Raw genomic sequence first — 22,067 nt, 5'->3', positions numbered from 1 at the left:
GTGGTGGTTGTAGTAGTAGTGGTCGTGATGACGATGTGGTTGTGGTGGTTGTAGTAGTAGTGGTAGTGCTGATGATGTGCTGGTGGTGTTGCAGTAGTGGTAGTAATAATGATGTGGTGCTGGTGGTTGTGGTAGTAGTGGTAGTGATATTGTGGTGGTGGTTGTAGTAGTTGAGGTAGTGATGATGATGTGGTGGTGGTTGTAGTAGTAGTGGTGGTGGTGGTTGTAGTAGTAGTGGTAATGATGATGATATGGTGGTGGTGGTTGCGGTAGTAGTGGTAGTGATGACAATGTGGTTGTGGTGATTGTAGTAGTAGTGGTAGTGATGATGATGTGCTGGTGGTGGTGTAGTAGTAGTGGTAGTGATAATGATGTGGTGCTGGTGGTTGTAGTAGTAGTGTTAGTGATGATATTGTGGTGGTGGTTGTAGTTGTAGTGACAGTGATGATGTGGTGGTTGAAAAACACATTATAGATTATTATAATACATGATTACACACATTCTCTAACTTCATTGTTTGACAGCTTCATTGTGCCATAAATATACGCAACAGTTCTGAACAATTCTATTGTGGATTTTGATATTGTTTGTTGTTTTTCTTGTGTCGTTATGTTGACATAGAGACCGAATGAATGGTAATGACTACATTCTCAGCCAACAATAAAATGGCGCTGAATGCTTTCATTGTTCCAAAAGCGATCTTTTAGTTCAGCCTGCTTTACCCCTGCTCTCACAATGCATACTGTCACGCTTCACCGATTTCTGCTATTCAGTCAGAGCCTTTTGTGGCTATTGAAATTATCAACCTTTGTTATGGTATTTTTAAACCGGTTTTTAATTTTTTTAAAAATGTTATTTAAAGATACAAAGTGATTACTTAGAAAAAGGAGAAGATGATCTTTATTCTGATATAATTTTATTAATAATAAGATGTCTATAATTTTCACACTAAGCATTAACTTTCGGAGTATTTTTTTTTTTTAAATTCACTCAATCATGCATAATAAACTCTTAATTATCTAAAAATTTGAACGACCAAAGTGAAAAAAAAATTCACTAATTAAAAGTCAAAGACTATTTCTAATTACTCACAAAATTTCACATGTGCCGGAACTTTGGTTATTTCACTATTCCGTCTGATATTTGAACCCTCCCATTCAACATTCGACATCCTTGAGGATTCAATATGCAATCTCTCTTGTATTACAACTCAAGATTACAGAAAATATTTAGAATGCCATCAAACATACTTTAATATTATATATTCACTTTCTTCAAAAAGCAGATACCCAGCACTTTATCTGTGTTTACAAAAAATTGAATTCATTTTATTTTAAAAGTCATTGTGAAAACTATTAGAGTCCATTAATACGTCCAAACCCATTTATAAATAGATATTAAGTAATTTGGGTATTGAGTAATTTGCGTGTCAATGCATGTGTGTGTTTATATTTGTGTATGTGTTTGTGTTAGAGATGGGGAGTTGCTAGTGTGTGTATGGATCTGTTTAGGTATGAGAAAGAACAAAAAGATTTGTGGTGGAGGATGTAGCTATTGAACGGAGGATAGTTGGAGGGAGAAAGGGATAGAGAGAAAAGAGAAAAAAAGGGGAGGGGATTGAGAAAGCAACATATAACTCAAAATATACAAATAACAGCTCTATTTTTAGAGGAAGTTTAACCACGTAATATGTCAAATATTTTAAGATGTTTAAGTATTATTTAGTTTGATTCATCAAACTTTCATTTCTCTCTAACTTTCTTTTTTTTTGGGGGGGGAGGGGGGGGGGGGCACATGCGACATGATATCAGGAGAAACCTGCAGGAGGTTACTTTTTATTATTGTTTTTAATTGAGATGATTCTGTTCTCATTGTGTTCTCTTTTCAATTTTTGAAATTGTTGAATGTAACAATTCACCTCCTTGTTCTCCTAAAAGACCTAGATCAAAAGTATATTTCTTCATAAAAGGTATGCAATGGGTTTCCAATATGTGGTGTTTTGGAAGTACATTTTGAGGAAAGTAATTACGGTATATTGTCATATATTTCTCTATCTTGCTATTAACACTTTCTATTATTGTCTCTGTGACTGGTTTTGTGTGAGAAATTAGTGAATGTATTTCATAATAAGCTCCATTTATTTCATCAAAACATTTGTTTATAGTTTCAGCTTTATCTATGATTAATTCATTGTTTGTATACATGTATGTTTTAGAAACAACATTTTCAGTGAGTTTTTTGTAAACGTCTTGTGTGTAATATCTATGGCAATGATTTCCTATGAAGCTACGACTATGACATACTTGAGATATGATTGTGTTTGTTTTTAATATGTCATCAAGAGAACGGCAGACTGGCCCACATCGTTCTGACAGTTTCTCTTTATGAACAACTAAGGCTATTTTTTCTTCTGTGATTGGGGTCTTAGTTTCCCATTCTTTTTTTCTCTTGAGGCACATCAGTGAGCAATTCACAGGTCTTGTAAGATTCTACAACTGCTAGTAGACTCTTATATGTTTTCATGTCTCTCATTTTCTTTTCACATTTATAGCATATAACTTCTGAATGTTTATTTTTGAGGTCCGTTCCAATATCATTGTCAAAGAACAGTTTGATTTCATTTTTGAAGTCTTTACAAAAAATGTTTTTCCTGTTTTAGCCTTTTCTTTAACCGTTAGTGCACCTTTAGCACATAAACGACACAGTGAATTGAGATCTTTAAGTGTATCTCAAGTGTATGTTCCCTTTTTACCTGATAGGTGAAACCAAAAAAATCATAAAAAAATAAACTACGCTTCGCGCACTAACCGAACTTTCACACCAAAAAGACAATAAAATTTAAAAACTTATAAATTATCAACGAATGAAATCTATCGTTTGGTTAATGAGATATCACTAATTATATTTGAGAAATCACTTTTCAAAATTCTATTATGTACATACTTTTATAACCCAAGTTACAACATAACCAATAAACTTATTTTGATGAGAATTTCACAATGATGTGTAGCAAAGAAGGGTAAATGATATTCAACTAAAAAATATAATGTTATATTCAATTATCGGGTAGAAAAATTGTTTGAATTAACACCAAAAAAACGGAAGATGGGGATCAATATGGAATGCACCCAGGATTAAGATTACCTGCTGTGAAATCACTGACTTCACGGTTCAGTGACTCAGATCGCTGAGAAGCAATTTGGAACACTGTGTGGTGGACACTTTTTAGGCTTCGTACGTATTCTCATTCGTTTAATTCTATGGTTGGGCCGGATCGATTGTGAGGTGTAACGAATATTGTGTAATCGGCCGCCAGACTCATGAGGACGGTTTTATAGAAATTCTGTAGGCGAGAATTTAACAATTTTAATTGTTTGTTGGAAAGTTTTTACATTTTTGGTTCAATTTCAATCCTTAGTTTGTTGGAGTGGGAGGGTTTAAAGGGGGGGGGGGGGTGGATTTGTTTTGTTTTTTTTGTTGTTTTGTTGGGTTTTTTTGGGGGGGGGGGGGGGGGGGCTTTGTTTTCACTCTTTTTTTCTTCTGGTCAACCAAGATAGTTTGCCTGTGGCCTATACCCTGACCCAGGATGAAAAAGGCAGTGGTGATGAGCCAGGGTATATTTCAATCTCAATATTTTGCGAAAGTGGACCAACATCTGTCTGCGACCCCACATAGACTACCTCATTTAAAACTCCTTCATACTTCCTGACTTTAGTACATATAATGTATTAAATCACTTCCCTTTCGGTCGGAAGGTGTCAGGTTTAAAACATAATCTGATATAGACTTAACGAAGACTCGGGTTTGATCAATATTTACATTAAAAGTTTTCAAACCAAAATATTTTTTAGAAATGTGCGGCTATGTGGTCCAGTGGTATGACACTCGCCTTCGGATCGGAAGGTCCTGGGTTCAAGTCCCGCTCTGAGCGCGCATAGTTGAGTCCTTGGAATATGCGCTTTACTCACATTTTCTCACCGTACTCTGATGTAAAATTAGGACCTGACCGTTAATAGTGTGATCTCTTTCGGAAAAAGTGTAATATCGCCTAACAGGTGTCATGTCTCATCCTACATGTTTAAAGTTGCTTTTGGCTAGGGACTCCTTGTAAATCACTTTGAGCACATTTAGTGGATATTGCGCTATATAAAAGATCGAGCTTTTGGAGGGTTTTTTGTTTTGTTTGTTGCAATGTATTTCTTTCCATTCCAGCCAAGGACATAGCCGTTATCAAGCTGCCCAAACCCATTGACCTGTCCAAACCTTGCGCTACGACTATCTGTGTGGATCCATTCTTTCAACTCAAGGACGGGATGAAGTGTGTTGTCGCTGGCTGGGGTGTCATTGCTGGAGGTCAGTTCCGAAACTACTGTTATTATTATTACACCCCCCCCCCCCCTTTAGTAATGATAAAGAGCGATTTCTATGATCCTTTATAGGCCCATAAATGCACGTTTGCATATTAATAATAATGTGAAATTGAATGTAAGCTTCAATTTAATTACAAAAACAGATCAAATGAACGTTTCGGGTTTCCCCTTTATCAACAAAACAGGATGAATGAAACACCACAGATGAATGAGATGATGTGGTGAATCTTAAGATGAATCTTAACTACGCCACTACCACATCATCTCATTCATCTGTGGTGTTTCATTCATCCTGTTTTGATGATAAAGGGGAAACCTTTGCAAGTCTTTTCTCCAATACTAGGCAGGGCGTAACCTTTGTTAAGGTATAGCCTGACATTTCCCTAGACATTAGATCACAATGCAAGGCGACGATCGCCAAAAGAAAGTGAAAAGTGAGTTGTTATTAGTACTCAAAACGCTTTACAAAGGGGTCACTATTCAACAACTACACTTAAAATTTAACGAAACAAAACGCACCTTAGGCGATATTCCTTTTTTTTCCGAAAGAGACAAAGCTGTTAATGGCCATGTACTCATTTTACACCCGAGTATGCTAACTTACTTATCCGAACCAGCGACCAACTGAGCTCTAGCCCACCGGTCTTGTGCCATGACGTAGAAGTTAAGACGTCTTTTGTAGTTGTTCCAGGTGACTATAACGTGTGTTACTGCCGAGTATGGTAAAAGAAAGTAGGTAAAGAGCATTATCCAATGACTCAACCATACGCCGCTCAGAGAGGGACTCGAACCCTGGACCTTCCGATCCGAAGTCGAGTGTGTCAAACCACTAGATCACCTAGCCTCACCGAACTGCTCAGTTGCCGAAGTGATGACAATTTGAATAAATTCAATTTCTTTTCGCCCACAGATTCTCAAAAAACCTCCAGATATCTGAGGAGTGTTTCCCTTCAAGCTTTCAAAGGAACCAGTTGCCGTAAAGCTTTCCCAGGGATTCAAGACAACTATTTAACCGACCCTGCCAGTCAGTTATGTGCTGGAAACCCAATTGTTGGGGGTGTTGACACGTGTGGGGTTAGTCAAGTGTGGCGTTCTCAGTCATCATCATTACCACTACCACCATCCACATCATCATCATCATCATCATCTTCATCGTTGTCGTCGGCATCATCGTCATCATTGTCATCATCATTGGAACCATCAGCAATCAGTAGCAATAAGTAGCATGAGAGAGAAAAATAAAGGGAGTGAATGCGATCTCAGTGTTAAGTTATAGTCTGACACTGAAACCCGAAAAGACTGGCATTTTGACGTCATTATTTGGTTTTTGCACCGCCTAGTAAGTGATTTGTCGTTAGTAGTGCTCATGGAAACAAGTGGTCCCATTGGTTGAACTATTGAACATAACTTACGATTCGTTTTCTTTTGTGGCCAAAGACTGGCATTCTGACGTCATTTTTTGGTCAGTGTCGGGCTATAGATAGTATGCGCTTGGCTAAGAAGCTCATAACATTGCCATCCGGAAGTAAAACGGACCAACACACAAAACTGTGCGTATCCATGAACGTTTATAGTCGGGTTAAAACAGTTCAGTGAGCATTACTCATAAACGCGGATGGCAAAAAAACAATAACAAAGACCTGATTGACGTCATCTTCGAACTATCTAGAAGTTAACGATGGCAACGATGTGATTCACATAATAAGGGGGATTACAAAGCAAACATTGTAGTATTGCAAGTTTTACCATTGTGATGGTCTCAGCAAAAAAAAAAAAAAAAAACCATAAATAACTGCAGTCATATAGATATTATAACGAAGTTGACGCCACTCGCGTCTTTGTTATTGTTTTTGCCATCCACGTTTATGAGTACTTCTCACTAAACTATATGAACCAGACTATAAAAGTTCATGGTTACACATAGTTTTGTATGTTGGTCCATTACACTTCCGGATGGCAATGTTGTGAACTTCTTAGCCAAGGGCAAACTTTCTATAGATAGAACGAAGTCGGCGCCACTCATGTCTTTGTTATTGTTTTTGCCATCCACGTTTATGAGTACTTCTCACTAAACTGTATGAACCAGTCTATAAAAGTTGATGGTTACACACAGGTTTTGTATGTTGGTCCATTATACTTCCGGATGGCAATGTTGGGAGTTTCTTAGCCAAGGGCATATTTCTATATTATGCGCTTGGCTAAGAAACTCACAACATTGCCATCCTGAAGTATAATGGACCAACACTCAAAACGATGTGTAACCATGAACGTTTATAGATAGTATGCGCTTGGCTAAGGAGTTCACAACATTGCCATCCGGAAGTATAACGGACCTGAATGACGTCATCTACGTTCTATCTATAGACTGGTTAATACAGTCTAGTGAGAATTACTCATAAACATGAATGGCAAAAAAAAAAAAATAAATAAATAAATAAAAACAATAACAAAGACCTGAGAGTGACATCAAATTCCTTCTATAATATATTATTAACAATTATTTCATCCTATCAGGGAGACAGTGGCGGCCCGTTGATGTGTGAGAGACCTGACAGACGGTGGGTAACCGTGGGCGTGACTTCATTCGGCACAGGTTGCGGAAGAGCAGATGCCCCAGGTGTGTACACAAACACGGCGTTGTACTACAACTGGATTCAACAACAACTTGAAAAATAAATGTCACAAAATATCTATATTATTGGCAACAGTAAAAAAAAATGATAAATGATTCTGGACGTTTTAAAAAAAAAATTGATTTTGTTTGTTTTGTTTTTAACACATTTAGGTTATATGAGCGCCAGTAAAAAGGAAGAAAATGGGATAGTAAAAAGTTTTAGAATTACAATTAGAGCTCCCAAGAAAAAGTAAGACAAAGGGGTTTGTTTTGCTTTTGTTTTTAAATTTTAAGGGTTTTACGGTGCTTGCAACACATTTAGTTTATATCAGCGCCAGTAAAAAGGAAGAAAATGGGATAGTAAAAAGTTCTAGAATTACAATTGATGCACCCAAGAGAAAGACAAAGGGGAACTGGGAATGTTTATGTTTTTAAGGGTTTTACGGCGCTTGCAACACATTGAGGTCATATCAGCGCCAGTAAGAAGGAAGAAAATGGGATAGTAAAAAGTTCTAGAATTACAATAAAGCATCCAAGAAAAGGGAAGACAAAGGGGAATCGGTTCAAATAGGGAATAGATTTAGATTCCAAGAGCACACTATCAGTGGACTTAGTTTGAGATCACCTAAAAGTCTCAACAATACACCAGCACAAGTCCCCACTAAGAGGAAAACACTCAAATGTTTTACAAATCATATGTTAGAAATAAAAATAATAACAGTGCATAACAGAGAGTTTAATTTATAACGATACATTTGACTGTTTCCCTCCCAGCCAAGGACAGGACAAAACCAAGTAATCTCATTCCAAGACAAAGACAGAAAGCAATTGGAAAACAGACACAGGGTGATAGTAGCCATTACAAGTACCTCCCTGCCCACTATGGGAGGTCAGGAACCCCACCCCTTCAGCAAACTTTCGAAATTTTATACGATATAAGCCATTACATGAAGTCAATCAACTTCAAAATCACTATTTTGAGAAGATGTGAAAATAAATAAATCGTAAATAAACTAGTTGGATTACATAGAATACATAATTTTATTGGTATGTCAATTTCATGACAGGAATTTTTAAAAATGAGTCTGTATAACAGAAAAATAAATTAAAATGCATTTTTTTTCACACACAGTTTGTCTAAAAGAATATTTCAAAAATTGTAAAAGAATCTTTATTTTTCTTTAAAAACAGCATCTCCATTTTGATATCATACAATATGATGAAAAAAGCCTTCCAAATATAGGAAAAAAATAACTGGGATACAAAATCCTTCTGACTTTTAATCCTGAGTGAAAATTAAGCACAGACCTGCCCAGTATTACGAAAAATTCACAGAAATTACAACATTTTTTGGCTCCAGTTTCAAAACTTCAAGAGATTCCTTAACTCACTCGACCCTGACACCGACTATATCCGTAGTTTACCCGGGTTACTTTTACCCCATCCCTATTTTTTACATTTTTCTAAAGCAAATTATAGGCGTAGTATCAAAGCTAATGTTTTTTGTTTTTACATGTTAATGGTAGTTGAATAAAACAATCTATGTACATTGTACATGCCCATTTTTAATACACTTTTTTCCAATTTTGAAAATCAGCAAACATGTCTAGGATTGAGTGAGTTAAACTAATTGAAAACGCAAGTAGATGCCAAACTATATAATTTTTAAGGATTTTGAAGTGTTATCAAATCCTTGTGAGGGTAAATCGTTATTTAAAAAGTTGTCTATAGGAACTGAACAAGAATTTTTATCCCTCACGAACTATAATTTTAAAAAAAATTTTCAAGTTGGCAGCTCTGGTTAAGAATCACGTCATTGATTTGAAGAAGAAGAAGAAGAAAATCGTTATTAATATTAATTGCACATAAAAATATTGTATAACATCATAAATTGCACTATACAATGATGATACAACTTGATAAGAAAATGCATGCTGTAATTAAATAGTTAACCAATAAATAATTAACCACTGCTACATCACTTATCTGTTCATCACCTCTCTCCCCCCTTCGAATTAATTATCAACTCTTTGTTTTGGTTTTAACATAGGTTACATCACCTTTTTTTAGATCACTTACATCAGCTACTGGAAGATGATGAGAAGGTTGAAAGATTAGAGAACTAATAACTGCGCTAACAATATCATTATCATTTTCATTATTATTATTGTTATTATTATTATTATTGTTATTGTTATTATTATTATTATTATTATTATTATTATTATTATTATTATTATTATTATTATTATTATTATTATTATATTATTATCAATAATATTATTACATAATATTATTATTATTATTATTATATATTATTATTATCATAAATATTATTATTATTATTATTATTATTATTATTATTATTATTATTATCATTATTGTTATTATTATTGTTGTTGCTGTTGTTTGTTTATGGTATTCAGGGTTTTACAGCGCTGCGACACAGTTATGGGTCATCTCAGCGCAGTTAAAAAAAAAAAGAAGAACATTGGATAGTCAAAAAAAATCTAGATTTGCATTGAAGGAGTAAACGAGAAAATTAACACAAAGGGGAATAGTTCAAGTTGGGAACAGATGTAAATTCCAAGAATACACTATCAGTCTACTTTGTGATCAGATAAACTTTTCATCCAGAGACACAAAGCACAGGATCCCAACCAGAGGAATACACTCAAATGTTTACAAATCATTATTTAAAAAAAAAAAAAAACAGAGAGAGGGAGATTTACAAGGAAAAAAAAATCACTTCTCAAAACTAACATTAAACATCTGAAATGTTTCCCTCTCAGTCAAGTACTCCAGCAATTCAGCAAGGGCCTGGATAAAACCAAGTAATCCCATTCCAAGACAAAAGAAAGCAACTCAGGGGGATAGAAGACACAGTAAATGAATGACCTTTGCCCACCATAGGAGGTCGGAGGACCCCACCTAGATTATTATTATTATTATTATTATTATTATTATTATTATTATTATTATTATTATTATTATTATTATTATTATTATTATTATTATTATTATTATCACCATCATTATAAGAGGATGAAAGTATCTTCATACTCATTTGATTATTTATTTATATTAAAAATGCTAATTCTTAAGCACTAATTCTGTTATCGACACATAGTCAGCACATATCCGCTTGTTGTTCCACTGTTCTTATTAAGACTTTTAATGTTCTTTGCCAATCTTTATTTCATATCTTTACAGTTCATATTTCTTTTATATATTACCAAATTGTGTTGTGATACAGAATTATAATCTCCATGCAAGGATGAAAAAAGTATATCTTATCTTATTATCATCATTATCATTGTTGTTGTTAATTATTATTATTACTATTATAATTATTGTTATTATCACCATCACCATTGTTATTAGCTTTATCATTATTATCAGGAGCGAGTTACATTTGTCCCTCAACATTTTAAAAATTCTGACTCAAAGCTTTTCTCCAATCCCATTTTCAATACAGCAGCATTTTAGGAATATAACGATAGAAGTAAATTGATCCATTTCTTCCCATAAAAGCAGAAACAGCAGTAGTAGCAGCAGCAGCAGCAGCATAAAAAACAACATTAAATACAAGGAAAACTACAAAAGGGACAATGGGTAAAAAATGCATAAACATTACGTCAAATCTGAATTTTTGAAGAAAAAAAAATACTCCCCCCCCCCCCCTAAAAAAAATGGTGACATCATGATGTTCAACATTTCCATCCCTTTAAAATATTTCAGGGATGCCCTTTGCTAAAATTTAGAGAAAAAAAAAAGTCTGAGGGTTTTTCTCGTAAAGACCATTTAATATGAAAATATTTTGTGCAAAGCTTCTTTTCTTCATAAAGTGGCATCCCCCAAAATCAGAGAAAACGATACATTTCCATGTTGCTTCTCCTTAACAGGAATCAACCAATATTTTCATCTTTAAAAAAAAAAAAAAAAACGTCACTAATACCGACCAAGCCAGGTGGAAGATTTCATGAAGCTGGTTTCCCCTTTCCAGTTTTAACCAGAAAAAGGGGCATTGCTGATATATCTTATATTATAACTTTTTTTTTTTTTTTAATGTGTCGTCTTCATGAAAAAAAAAGACATATACGTATATGCAATGTATCGGCAAATACAACCTTTTTATACCAGACAGCACAGATGTGGAATGCTTCAACCTCGAAACACTCTTTAGTCAAATAACGTAAAAAGAAATGTTTTCATTAATTTTCCTCTCAAATTCTTGTGAAATATCCGCAGCTAAAGAAAAAAAAATTCAAAATTTTATATCGTTTGGATCCCACTCCATACTGACATGAAAACTGCAAATCTTTTTTTTTTCTTTAATAAAAATGAATAAATTCTGAATGTTTTTTATTTTTAATAAGAATAAATCTAATTTTCAAGAGAATGATCTATATCAATTCAATTTACAAAATCAAGTTTCTATTTATAGAGAAACATATTTCAATCCATTCTCGAGTAAATCAATCATAAAAATGCTTTGGAATAAATGTTGCATCATAAATTAATCTAGAATTAGTTAATAACATTGTAAGTTTGTTGCTGTTTTTGCTTTTTTTCCCAAACTTTTGTCTCATATATTTCCAGAATGATAGAAAGAAACAAAAAAAATTGACTCCAAATTAAAAAAAATATTTAAAAATAAATAAATAAACCAACAAAAATAACCCAAAAAAACTTCAAACAAATGAGTTTTATTTTAACTAAAAGGGCTCTTAAAGAGAATTTTTACACGTAAAATAGTCCATTTGCATGACCCCTCAATAAAAACATTAGATAGAAAATTCTGACATAATAACCCCTATGCATGGAGCTTAAAACTCAAGGCTCAAACAAACCAAAAATTCTTACAAAAATCATGGCCCTGATACTGCCGCACTTTGAAAAAAAAAATTATAGATTTAAAATTAAGTGAAGGCCGAGTTTTCTGGCCAAAATTTTAAAATATGTGTTTTGCCAGAGAACAGCAGTAAAATGGATTTTAACAGAAAACGTTCACGGAAAACTTTTAGACGAATAAAAAAAAACACTGATAAAACTTCCTTATTTAAAAAAGATAAAAAATCTCCAACAAAAGCCTCCTATTGAGAAAAGCTTTTTATTTTCTATACACTGTCTCAAACATCAAATCACCCGGAATTTAAAATAAATATACACTGAACAATAAAGTCCATATTGCTAGGACACACCCACTCCAGATCCAGAAGCATCCGCCCCGAGAAAAAGATTTCCCTTAGTCCCAGCTTCGATGTCAACACGACATATAGGACATTTTTTGTTGTTGGACAACCATTGGTCGACGCACTCACTGTGGAACAGGTGCATGCAGGGAAGACGTCTGGAAAAGAAATTGAAAAGAAAATAAGATTTATTTCTGAAACTGCCAAAAACTTTTTATTTATTAATAATGAAGAGCATTTGGCTCTAAACCCCAGGAGGCAAATTGGAGTGACATAGCAAGAGAACAAAAGCTGTACTTATAGACTGATAAAGGAGAGGGCGTATTTATATATATATATATATATATATATATATATATATATATATATATATATATATATATTATATATATATATAGAAAAGCACTATGATGGATAGGTACCATGTTGTATTGAATGAACGGATTTGTTTTGTTGTGATTCTTATTCTTTTTATTCTTTTAACTCATTACGAAAATTCCAACTCCCAACTAACCTCCCCTAAAGTCTTCAAATCCCCCCACCCCCTTCCCAATAAATAATTGAATCAGTGAAGGCAGGCTTCCTTAAATTCTTTTTTTTCTCCTGTGCAAGGGGGATAACTCAATAATCATTCAACTCGATTTTTATTTCGAGTAAGTCAATTTTTTTGGGTTATGTGCCCTGGACATCAACTAGAGCAGTGTGTCCACTGTAACTGTAATTCTTTTCCCTTGGGACCATGCAAAGCGTTGGCTGTTGTCTTTAAAATTTCAAGAGAAGAAGCTTTCCAAGACTACTTACCGCACATCCTCCCCTGCCTCAAACTCACTGAGACAGATGGTACATTTCTCCTGGTGGTTTGAATCGCCTTCCTCGTCTTGGCCTCCGCTGGTCTCCACCTGAATACAAACAACACGACAATAGTTGAAACTGGTTCAATCCCTCTAGAACATTTTAATATTTATCATTTTTATTTGTATTATATTATCATAATACGCTTCAACAGTCATGACATCACTTCCCTCGTAATGATGCATGGTAACTTAGTAACTGGCTCTAAACTATCGGAACAATGGCGGATGCCCTTATTAAATATTTCTCAGACGAGCATAAGAGCGTATCCAGAGGGAAAAAAACATTATAAATTATAAATCTGATCATGTTTTGACTTTTACACATTCTGATCACAAGACATATGAAAAGTTCTAGCCAGCATGAAGAATAAAAAGTACTGATTTTCTTTGTTTAGAACCATGATGGCCGCCGTTGCTGGGTGACGTGACATCAGACTATTGAATCCAATTGTTATCTTATTATATATTTGACAAACTGGATTTTTTTTGTAACACTAAGGCTCCTAAACCACTGAACCAATCGTCACCAAATTTTGCATGGTGTTTACAATTGACATGAAGATGGTTTGCATTTGATTAAATAATGGGATGATTTTTAAAAAAATCAAATTTGTCTCGTCAAATCCCATCGTAAACAGAAGCCATCATTTTTAGCATGTGGGTTGTGTGTCAAACTTCCGGTTAGTGAGGATGACAATGAGATGGGAGTACTTGCATTGAATCAATACCAGTTAGTGGTTCCTTTCATTATTTTGAATACAATTAATTTGTTAAAATTTATATGATTCGTTTTCCATTCTTAACATCGGAAAATAATTTTACAATAAGTGAGTGAAATATGTAAAATATCTCCTCCTGCCCAAATAAAAAGCTCCGTGGATTCTCTTACAAAATCAAAAATTGTATTGTCTATTAAGACAATAGAAATTGAGTTTAAATTTTATCCGACACTTGAATAATAAATTTTGAGTTGATCGACCTATCATCATGTTCAATAAATGGGCACCATTCAGACAGCAATGCTTGTAATTATAATAATATTAATAATAATACTAATAATAATAATAATAATAAATAATAATAATAATAATAATAATATAATAATAATAATAATAATTATTATTATTATTATTTTATTATTATTATTATTATTATTATTATCATTATCATTATTGACAAGCAATGCAAAGATATTGGGTGTCATAGTAGTAGTAGTTGTAAAACATTGTTATATGATGATGTTACTGTTGTTGTTGATGATGATGATGATGATGATGATGATGATGATGATGATGATGATGATGATGATGATGATGATGATGATGATGATGATGACAATAACTATTCAAATCATAAAAGGGGACGTCGACCAACCTTTTTGTACTTGTGTGGCAATGTATTGCGTTCAATGGTATCTTGAGTAGCCCCCATCACATTGCATTGATTCATATCCATCATTGGATTCTCCATAGAAGGCTGATGAGATCAAACAAACAAACAAACAAAAAGTCAACAAATCTTTTTTCCTCTCCTTTTCATTATCATATTATCCCTATTAAGTGCTTAGAAATAGGACCGAAAGGGTTATTGTTTATTTGTTGGGACACATTTATTCTAAAAAAAAAAATTTTTTTAAAAAGCAGGGCAGGGGACCACAATTGTTCCATACAGCCAATGCTGAATTTTTGCCCACGAACACAGAATTACTGGCAAATTTAAAAATCATGAAATTGTTGGGTTTTTTTAACAGATTGATATTCGTAACCCTTTTATAAATTAAGGGTAATTTTACCACCCGATGACTCAAATGACCATTTAGAAAATATGCTTGGGCAAACTGGCCAGTCACTTGACGATGGGAATGGCAGATTGGCATTTATCTTTAAAAGAAGCATGCATAATGTATTCGTTTAACTCCCTCCTTACTGATCCTTTTCAGTATTTTCCCAAAATGGCAGTCTTTCCTAGAAGATAAATTAACTTTTAAACTCAAACAAGACACTCTACAAAACAACTTTATGCTCTTATTAATTAAACAAAGATCATTCTTCAAAGTTTGTGATGTACAAAATATATCTCAATAAGAAAAATGCCTATTGTGTCGAAACAAATGTGACGATTTTGCTGGAGGTGGTAAGGAGAGGGTTAACTTAAGCGACATAATTGTAGGTTTTTATATAATTTCCTCATGTATCTTAATAATCCATGGAATAAACCAATATGGTTGAACTCATTTTATAATATCTGTTCAATCAGAAGAATAAGTTTGTCATATTTATTTAGTAACTAAGCCAACTACATCTTAAATAGACTTACCCTGTGTATAAACATGGGACGAGGGAAGCGTTCAAAATCCTGTAAAAATAAAAATGCAATGTTGTGACCATGAGAAAGCTGATTACTGACATGTAAATATAATAGATACACATTATTATACTGAATATCAACAATGTCACCATGCACAATGCGATTAATAACTATACTTAAGATGTGAGCAATCGGCTCAAAACTGAATAAAGTAGTGTAAAGCTTAAAATTTGACTAATAACTATCCTTGAACTGTTGGACTATAACATTTGACAGATTCATCAAATTCACATTCTAACCTCAAAATTTGTAAACATAAAATCAAAGACGGAGTGATATAATTGTCTCGGTTGGTTAAAAGATTGTAATGGCACTAAACAAGCGTCATGTCTCGTCCTACAGGTTATTTGTTGCTGTTGGCTAGGGATCCCTTGCAAAGCACTTTGAGCACGTTTAGTGGATATTACGCTATATTGTATTGTATTGGATTGTTTTTTTTGTTTGTTGGTAAAGTACCTTACAACAAGATAAAACTCCTTGCTTTCCCACCCCACGCCCTAGACTTTTCTAAATATCACAAAAGAAGCAAGCAACGCATATGAAGATGTACTCACCCCTCCTGGTCCATAATGATAAGACACAGAGTGTCGATACGGCAAACCCAGGGCTGGACGTCTCACACCAATCCTCATGTCACGTTGGAATTGAGTCATCAAGTGCTAAGGAAGACAAATAAAATAAAATAAAATAATAAAATTCAAGTCTTAAAAAATTGAAAAGCCTAGTGCTAAAAAAAAACAACTTAAGTCACAGGAAGTTAGTTTTGAAAAAAAAAAAAATGGAGGTTAAAATTTGGATGAAGCTATATAGAGTAATCAAAAAAATAAAACTGTATTTTTGAGATAGGGGACTTAGATTATGTTTATGGTCTATGATTATGTGTGCGGCTATGTGGTCTTATGGTATGACACTTGCTTTCGGATTATACATTCCTGGGTTTGAGTCTCATTTGGCGCAAAGTTGAATCCTTGGAAAAGGCTCTTTACTCGCATTCTCTCACCATACTCAGGTGTAAAATGAGTACCTGGCCTTTAACAGCGTTGTCTTTGAAAAAAAATTTGTAATATCGCCTAACAGGCGTCATGTCTCGTTATACTTGTTACGTGTTGTTGTTGGTCAGGGACCCTTTGTAAAGCGCTTTGAGCACATTCAGTGGATATTAGCTCAAGCTCAAGTTTTTATCATGAACAAAATTGATGAGTGAACCGTGGTGATTATGCTTTAAGTTTATCACTGATTAGATAAAAATCATGAAAATGTGACTTAAGTACATTTAGTACTGGGATCTTCAATTATGTGAGCAACATTTATTACAAATAATATTTTTTTAAACACTAAACAAACAGCGATAGATATGAATAAAAGATATTCTAAGGCTAATCAAGAAACATGCAAGAAAAGACCAGGGCCTGGACCAAAGCCAAGTAATCTCATTCCAAGACAAAGACAGAGAAAGCATGTTGGAAAACAGCTATAGAGGGATAGAAGACACAGTAGGTGCCTCCCTGCCCACTATTGGAGGTCAGGAACCCACCCAGTTGGTTATTTGAGATCTGGACAAAGCCAAGTAATCTCATTCCAAGACAAAGACAGAAAGCATGTTGGAAAACAGCTATAGAGGGATAGAAGACACAGTAGGTGCCTCCCTGCCCACTATTGGAGGTCAGGAACCCACCCAATTGGTTATTTGAGATCTGGACAAAGCCAAGTAATCTCATTCCAAGACAAAGACAGAAAGCATGTTGGAAAACAGCTATAGAGGGATAGAAGACACAGTAGGTGCCTCCCTGCCCACTATTGGAGGTCAGGAACCCACCCAGTTGGTTATTTGAGATCTGGACAAAGCCAAGTAATCTCATTCCAAGACAAAGACAGAAAGCATGTTGGAAAACAGCTATAGAGGGATAGAAGACATAGTAGGTGCCTCCCTGCCCACTATTGGAGGTCAGGAACCCACCCAGTTGGTTATTTGAGATCTGGACAAAGCCAAGTAATCTCATTCCAAGACAAAGACAGAAAGCATGTTGGAAAACAGCTATAGAGGGATAGAAGACACAGTAGGTGCCTCCCTGCCCACTATTGGAGGTCAGGAACCCACCCAGTTGGTTATTTGAGATTTGCTTGAATCAAAATAATAAACGGAAAAAAAAAAAAAAGGAGCCATTTCTTATCACATTATAGAAGGCAGACGGTACACATGACGATACACATCAATAACAGTTTGTTGTTGTTTTTAAGACGACACAACCATAGACATCCACTAACTTATATAAAAAATGGAGTGTCTTCACTTACCATCCTTGGGAGAGCATGCACGTGTCCATGAGGAAGATGGGGATGAGGCGAATGACCCGCAGCTGCGGCTGCGAAAAGCATTTGATTGACGCGGTCCCGTCTACTCCAGTTGGTGGGGAATAGCGGTTGGTGTTGTTGACTTGGAGGGGGTGGGGGGAAATGTGAGGAAGGATGGTGACCTATACTGCTGCCATCGCCGACACTACCCTGTGGAGGTTGGTGGTGAGTCTGACTGTTACCGCTACAATCGGATGCTGACGCTTGCTGTTGCTGCAAGGATGGGGGTGGTTGTAGCATACTGCTATCCATTGCTTGAGGTGGAGGTGGGGGCTGCTGTGGTGTGATGTAAGAAGCAAAAATGAATGAATTAAAATATATGACAATAGTTGATTTTATTACAAGTGACTAGAAAAGATCAGATTCTGAGGTGGAGGTGGGGGTTGCTGTGGTGACATAAGAAGCAAAAATGAATGAATTAAAAAACATGACAATAGTTGATTTTATTACAAGTGAATAGAAAAGATCAGATTCTGAGGTGGAGGTGGGGGCTGCTGTGGTGACGTAAGAAGCAAAAATGAATGAATTAAAAAGTATGACAATAGTTGATTTTATTACAAGTGACTAGAAAAGATCAGATTCTCTAACTAGTGGGGTCAGAAAGAAAGAGAAGTTCTAGTTCTAAGTCTAAGTTATCGTAGATGACAAAAGTAGTGACCCATGAACTCTATTGTCAGGAGTGTTAACTCACTCAATCCTAGAGATTTTTGCTACTTTTCAAAATTGGAAAAAATGAATTAAAAAATGAGCATGTACATAGAAATTTTTATTCAACTATCATTAACATGCAAAAACTAAAAAACATTAGCTTTGATACTATGCCTATAATTTGTCTCAGAAAAATGTAATAAATAGGCATGGGGTAAAAGTAACCTGGGTAAAATACGGATATAGTCGGTGTTAGGATTGAGTGAGTTAAGCAGCTATGCGTGGGGTCTTGTAGTATGACATCCGCCTTCAGACCGGAAGGTCCAGGGATCAAATCTGGTTGTGTGCAGCGCACAGTTGAGCCCTTAGAAAAAGCTCTTAACTCATATCCTCTCACCTCACTCAGGTGTAAAATGAGTACCTGGCTCTTAACAGTGTTGTCTCAGTCCGAAAAGAATATTAATATCGCCAACAGGCATCATGTCTCGTCCTATCAGTTAAGTGTTGTTGGCTAGGAACCCTTGGTAAATCGCTTTGAGCACGATTAGTGGATATTGCATTATATAAATACAGAAGTTTTTAAGTTTGAGTACCACAAGGCACTGTTCTTGGTCCTTTCTGCTCTTTAATCTTCAAACACGATCTTGGAAAAGCCTTATCCAGTTTACTGTTTCGAGAAAATAGATAGGGCAAGTGAAAATTGCCCCAGGTGCCTCTTGGGCGACCTCAACTTGCTTGTAAGCATTTAGGTGTGAGTGTTTTGAGTGTGTGTTTGTGCATGTGTGTGTTTGTGTGGATTCGCACTTTTTGTTTCATGCATGTCCGTTTGTGTATATTATGTATATGTTGTAACCAAATGAAAAATGCCTTAATGGACAATAATGATATTATTATTATTATTATTATTATTATTATTATTATTATTATTATTATTATTATTATTATTATTATTATTATTATTATTATTATTATTATCATTATTATTATTATTATTATTATTATGATTATCATTATTATTATTTTTATTAAAACGGACCAAAAAATGACACGTGACACTTCATCCTGCTGAATGTAACGTGATAATGAATACATACAACAGGAAGCCAAGTCAACTTTCGTTACAGCATTCATCAGACCAATCGTCTTAAGGTAAATCACCCATTGTTTTTTGTTTTTTCATCTTCCCATTGCAACATATTTGCAATCATGGAGCCAGAGACCTTTTGCATTTTATTGGTTCAGATTCAGATTCAAAGAAAAGAAAATAACAACATAATGCAACAAAAAGAGGCAAATTAAATTTCTTCTTTCCTTAACTCTCACTCAACCCTAACACCGACTATATCCGTATTTTACCCAGGTTACTTTTACCCCATGCCTATTTATTACATTTTTCTTAGACAAAATATAGGCGTAGCATCGAAGCTAATGTTTTTAGTTTTTACATGTTAATGGTTGTTGAATAAAACTTTCTATGTACATGCTCATTTTTTATACATTTTTTTCCAATTTTGAAAAGTAGGATTGAGTGAATTAAAAGAAAAATAGGTTTTTAAAAAAACTTACACGATATGGTGGTGGCAGCTGTGATGCCGCTTGTTGCTGGTGTTGGTGGTGGGGATGGTGAGTGGGGAGGGGTAAAGTCTGCGGGTGGCCCACATGGGCTGGTGGAGGTTGCCGTGATGCTGGTGGAGGTAGAGGAGGTTGCTGGTGTGCTGGGGTTTGTATTTGCAAATGGTTTGGACCCCACAGAGTCTGCTGGGCACTGCCTGTAGGTCCTGGATCCAAGCTGACAAATTTTAAGATTCAAAAATGTAAATATCCATGGTGAACAATTTTTCTTTATAAATCTAACAATTTTCATGGTGGCATCGAATTGAGGGCTGTAAGGCATGATGATAATTTTTTTCTAATATAGCCTGTGCCACAACCTGGTTTGTCTTCATATATACATCAAGGGTTGTGCTGATCTTAAATTTAAAAACTTAAACTTAAACCATATGTATTTTGATTTTGAGGAAATGAAATCATTTTTCTCTCATATTAAAGGTTTAAAGAATGATAAATATTGTTCTGAAATCTAAAATAAATCAATTGAGTGCACAATTTTATGCAACTATGACAATAATAAAATGAATTACAGCACTTGTTGGATTCTAGCATGGCAATTCCAGCATGCTCTGCAAATTGTCACACTGGAGCTAAACGACCATATTGGTGATAAGGGAAGTAAGGCAGGAAATAAGGCAGGAAATAATATTTGAAGAACATGGTATATGTATTGGTTACCTCCCATGTGTATCTGATTCTAGAGAGTGCTGGAATCCAGCGAGTACCTACAGATAGTTTGCACTTGGCTAAGAAGCTCACAACATTGCCATCCAGAAGTATAACGGACCAACACACAAAACTATGTGTAACCTTGAACGTTTATAGTCTGGTTAATACAGTTTCGTGAGAATTATTACTCATAAATGCGGATGGCAAAAAGCAATGACAAAAACCTGAGTGGCGTCAACTTCATACTATCTGTATTGATTCTCTAAATCAGTGCTGATGGTGACAAAAGGTGAAAAAGTAGGAAAATGTTGAACGATTGCCTTTAAGCCCCATTTTTACTGCACTGAACCCAACTTTTTGAGCAATTGAGATGATAGACTATCATTGATACTCTAGCTAACTTCTGGAGAGTGGGAAACTGCACCTGTGTGTTCCACCACACATCAACTCTCTCATTGCTAGCACATTGTTTCGAGAAAATGTAATTTTTGAAAGGAGGAAATTCCTCCTCTGGACTCCAAAATCGCGGATCTGAGGAAAACCATCAGCACTGCTAAATAGGGAACAACAAACTTACTTGACAAAACTGTAGGGCAAAAATCTTGCTGATCCTCCTGACGAGGAAGATGGCCCTCCGGGAGGCTGAATGTGGGCACGTGGTCTGACAGAGACAATGGCGTTGCCATGGTGATGTAAACTGTGGTGGAAACAACTGCATGGTTGAAGCGGTGGTTGTTGTTGTTGTTGAGATGTGGTGGGAGGTTGTGCTGGTGGTGGTAAGACAACACCGTGGGATGCATCTAAAGCAGCAGATGAAGAGGAAGTTGGAGCTGAAGATGAAGCGGCAGTGGACGAGGAAGAAGAGGAGGATGAGGAAGAGGATGAAGAGGAGGAGGAGGAGGAGGAGGATGAGGAGGAAGACGAGGATTGAGGATGATAGTGGGCTGGTGGGGGAGGAAGATGGAGAGGAAGGGCACAGCCGTGTCGGTAACAGTAGTGGTAAGGTTGGTGAGCTTGTTGCTGCTGCTGCTGTTGTTGTTGTTGTGGCTGGGGTGGTTGTTGCTGGGTTGTTGGGATGGACGGGGTAGGATGATGATGGTGATGGTAAGCTGCTAAGGGTGGTGGTGGTGGTTGGAGATGTCCTGCTACCGTGGGAGGTCCTTGGTGGTAGTGATGGTGGTGGATATGTGCTTGAAGTGGATGCCCGAGGACTAGAATGAAGAATTAAAAAAAAAAAAAAAAAAAAAAAAATTAGGAAAATTGTGATTACTGTGCATTATAAGTAACAAGAAGAAAATAGAATATCAGCTTGCAATAATTTTATATGCTTACTTACTTACTTACTTACTTATCCGAACCAGCGACCACCTGAGCTCTAGCCCTTCGG

At 35.4% G+C, this 22,067-nt stretch overlaps 2 protein-coding genes across 7 annotated transcripts in view; one reads left to right on the top strand and one right to left on the bottom strand.

The window, feature by feature from the left end:
- The window catches only part of LOC144958043 (uncharacterized), a 120,524-nt gene extending 113,347 nt beyond the window's left edge, over positions 1-7,177 (top strand). For 2 of the 3 annotated variants that reach the window (XM_078889629.1, XM_078889630.1), the window contains 3 exons: positions 4,213-4,353; positions 5,281-5,444; positions 6,885-7,121. In XM_078889629.1, the coding sequence (XP_078745755.1) occupies positions 4,213-4,353; positions 5,281-5,444; positions 6,885-7,046 (467 nt within the window). In that variant the 3' untranslated portion in view covers positions 7,047-7,121. Of the gene's footprint in view, positions 1-4,212; positions 4,354-5,280; positions 5,445-6,884 lie in introns of all 3 variants that reach the window. The other variant, XM_078889628.1, reaches the window with a different exon arrangement.
- A 4,904-nt stretch (positions 7,178-12,081) lies between these two features.
- The window catches only part of LOC144958042 (uncharacterized), a 39,235-nt gene continuing 29,249 nt past the window's right edge, over positions 12,082-22,067 (bottom strand). For 2 of the 4 annotated variants that reach the window (XM_078889624.1, XM_078889626.1), the window contains exons 16-23: positions 21,258-21,891; positions 19,967-20,189; positions 17,696-18,028; positions 15,955-16,059; positions 15,350-15,388; positions 14,408-14,509; positions 12,981-13,078; positions 12,082-12,337 (exon numbers count right to left, since the gene is read on the bottom strand). In XM_078889624.1, the coding sequence (XP_078745750.1) occupies positions 12,178-12,337; positions 12,981-13,078; positions 14,408-14,509; positions 15,350-15,388; positions 15,955-16,059; positions 17,696-18,028; positions 19,967-20,189; positions 21,258-21,891 (1,694 nt within the window). In that variant the 3' untranslated portion in view covers positions 12,082-12,177. The remainder of the gene's footprint in view (positions 12,338-12,980; positions 13,079-14,407; positions 14,510-15,349; positions 15,389-15,954; positions 16,060-17,695; positions 18,029-19,966; positions 20,190-21,257; positions 21,892-22,067) is intronic. The other 2 variants (XM_078889625.1, XM_078889627.1) reach the window with 1 other exon arrangement.

This window comes from Berghia stephanieae, chromosome 12 (assembly GCF_034508935.2).
Source record: "Berghia stephanieae isolate SIO BIC M18660-M18661 chromosome 12, UCSD_Bste_1.3, whole genome shotgun sequence".
In the NCBI taxonomy this organism is placed as follows: domain Eukaryota; kingdom Metazoa; phylum Mollusca; class Gastropoda; order Nudibranchia; family Aeolidiidae; genus Berghia; species Berghia stephanieae.
Note: the sequence above shows the minus strand (reverse complement) of the source record. Positions and strands in the feature narration are given on the sequence as shown.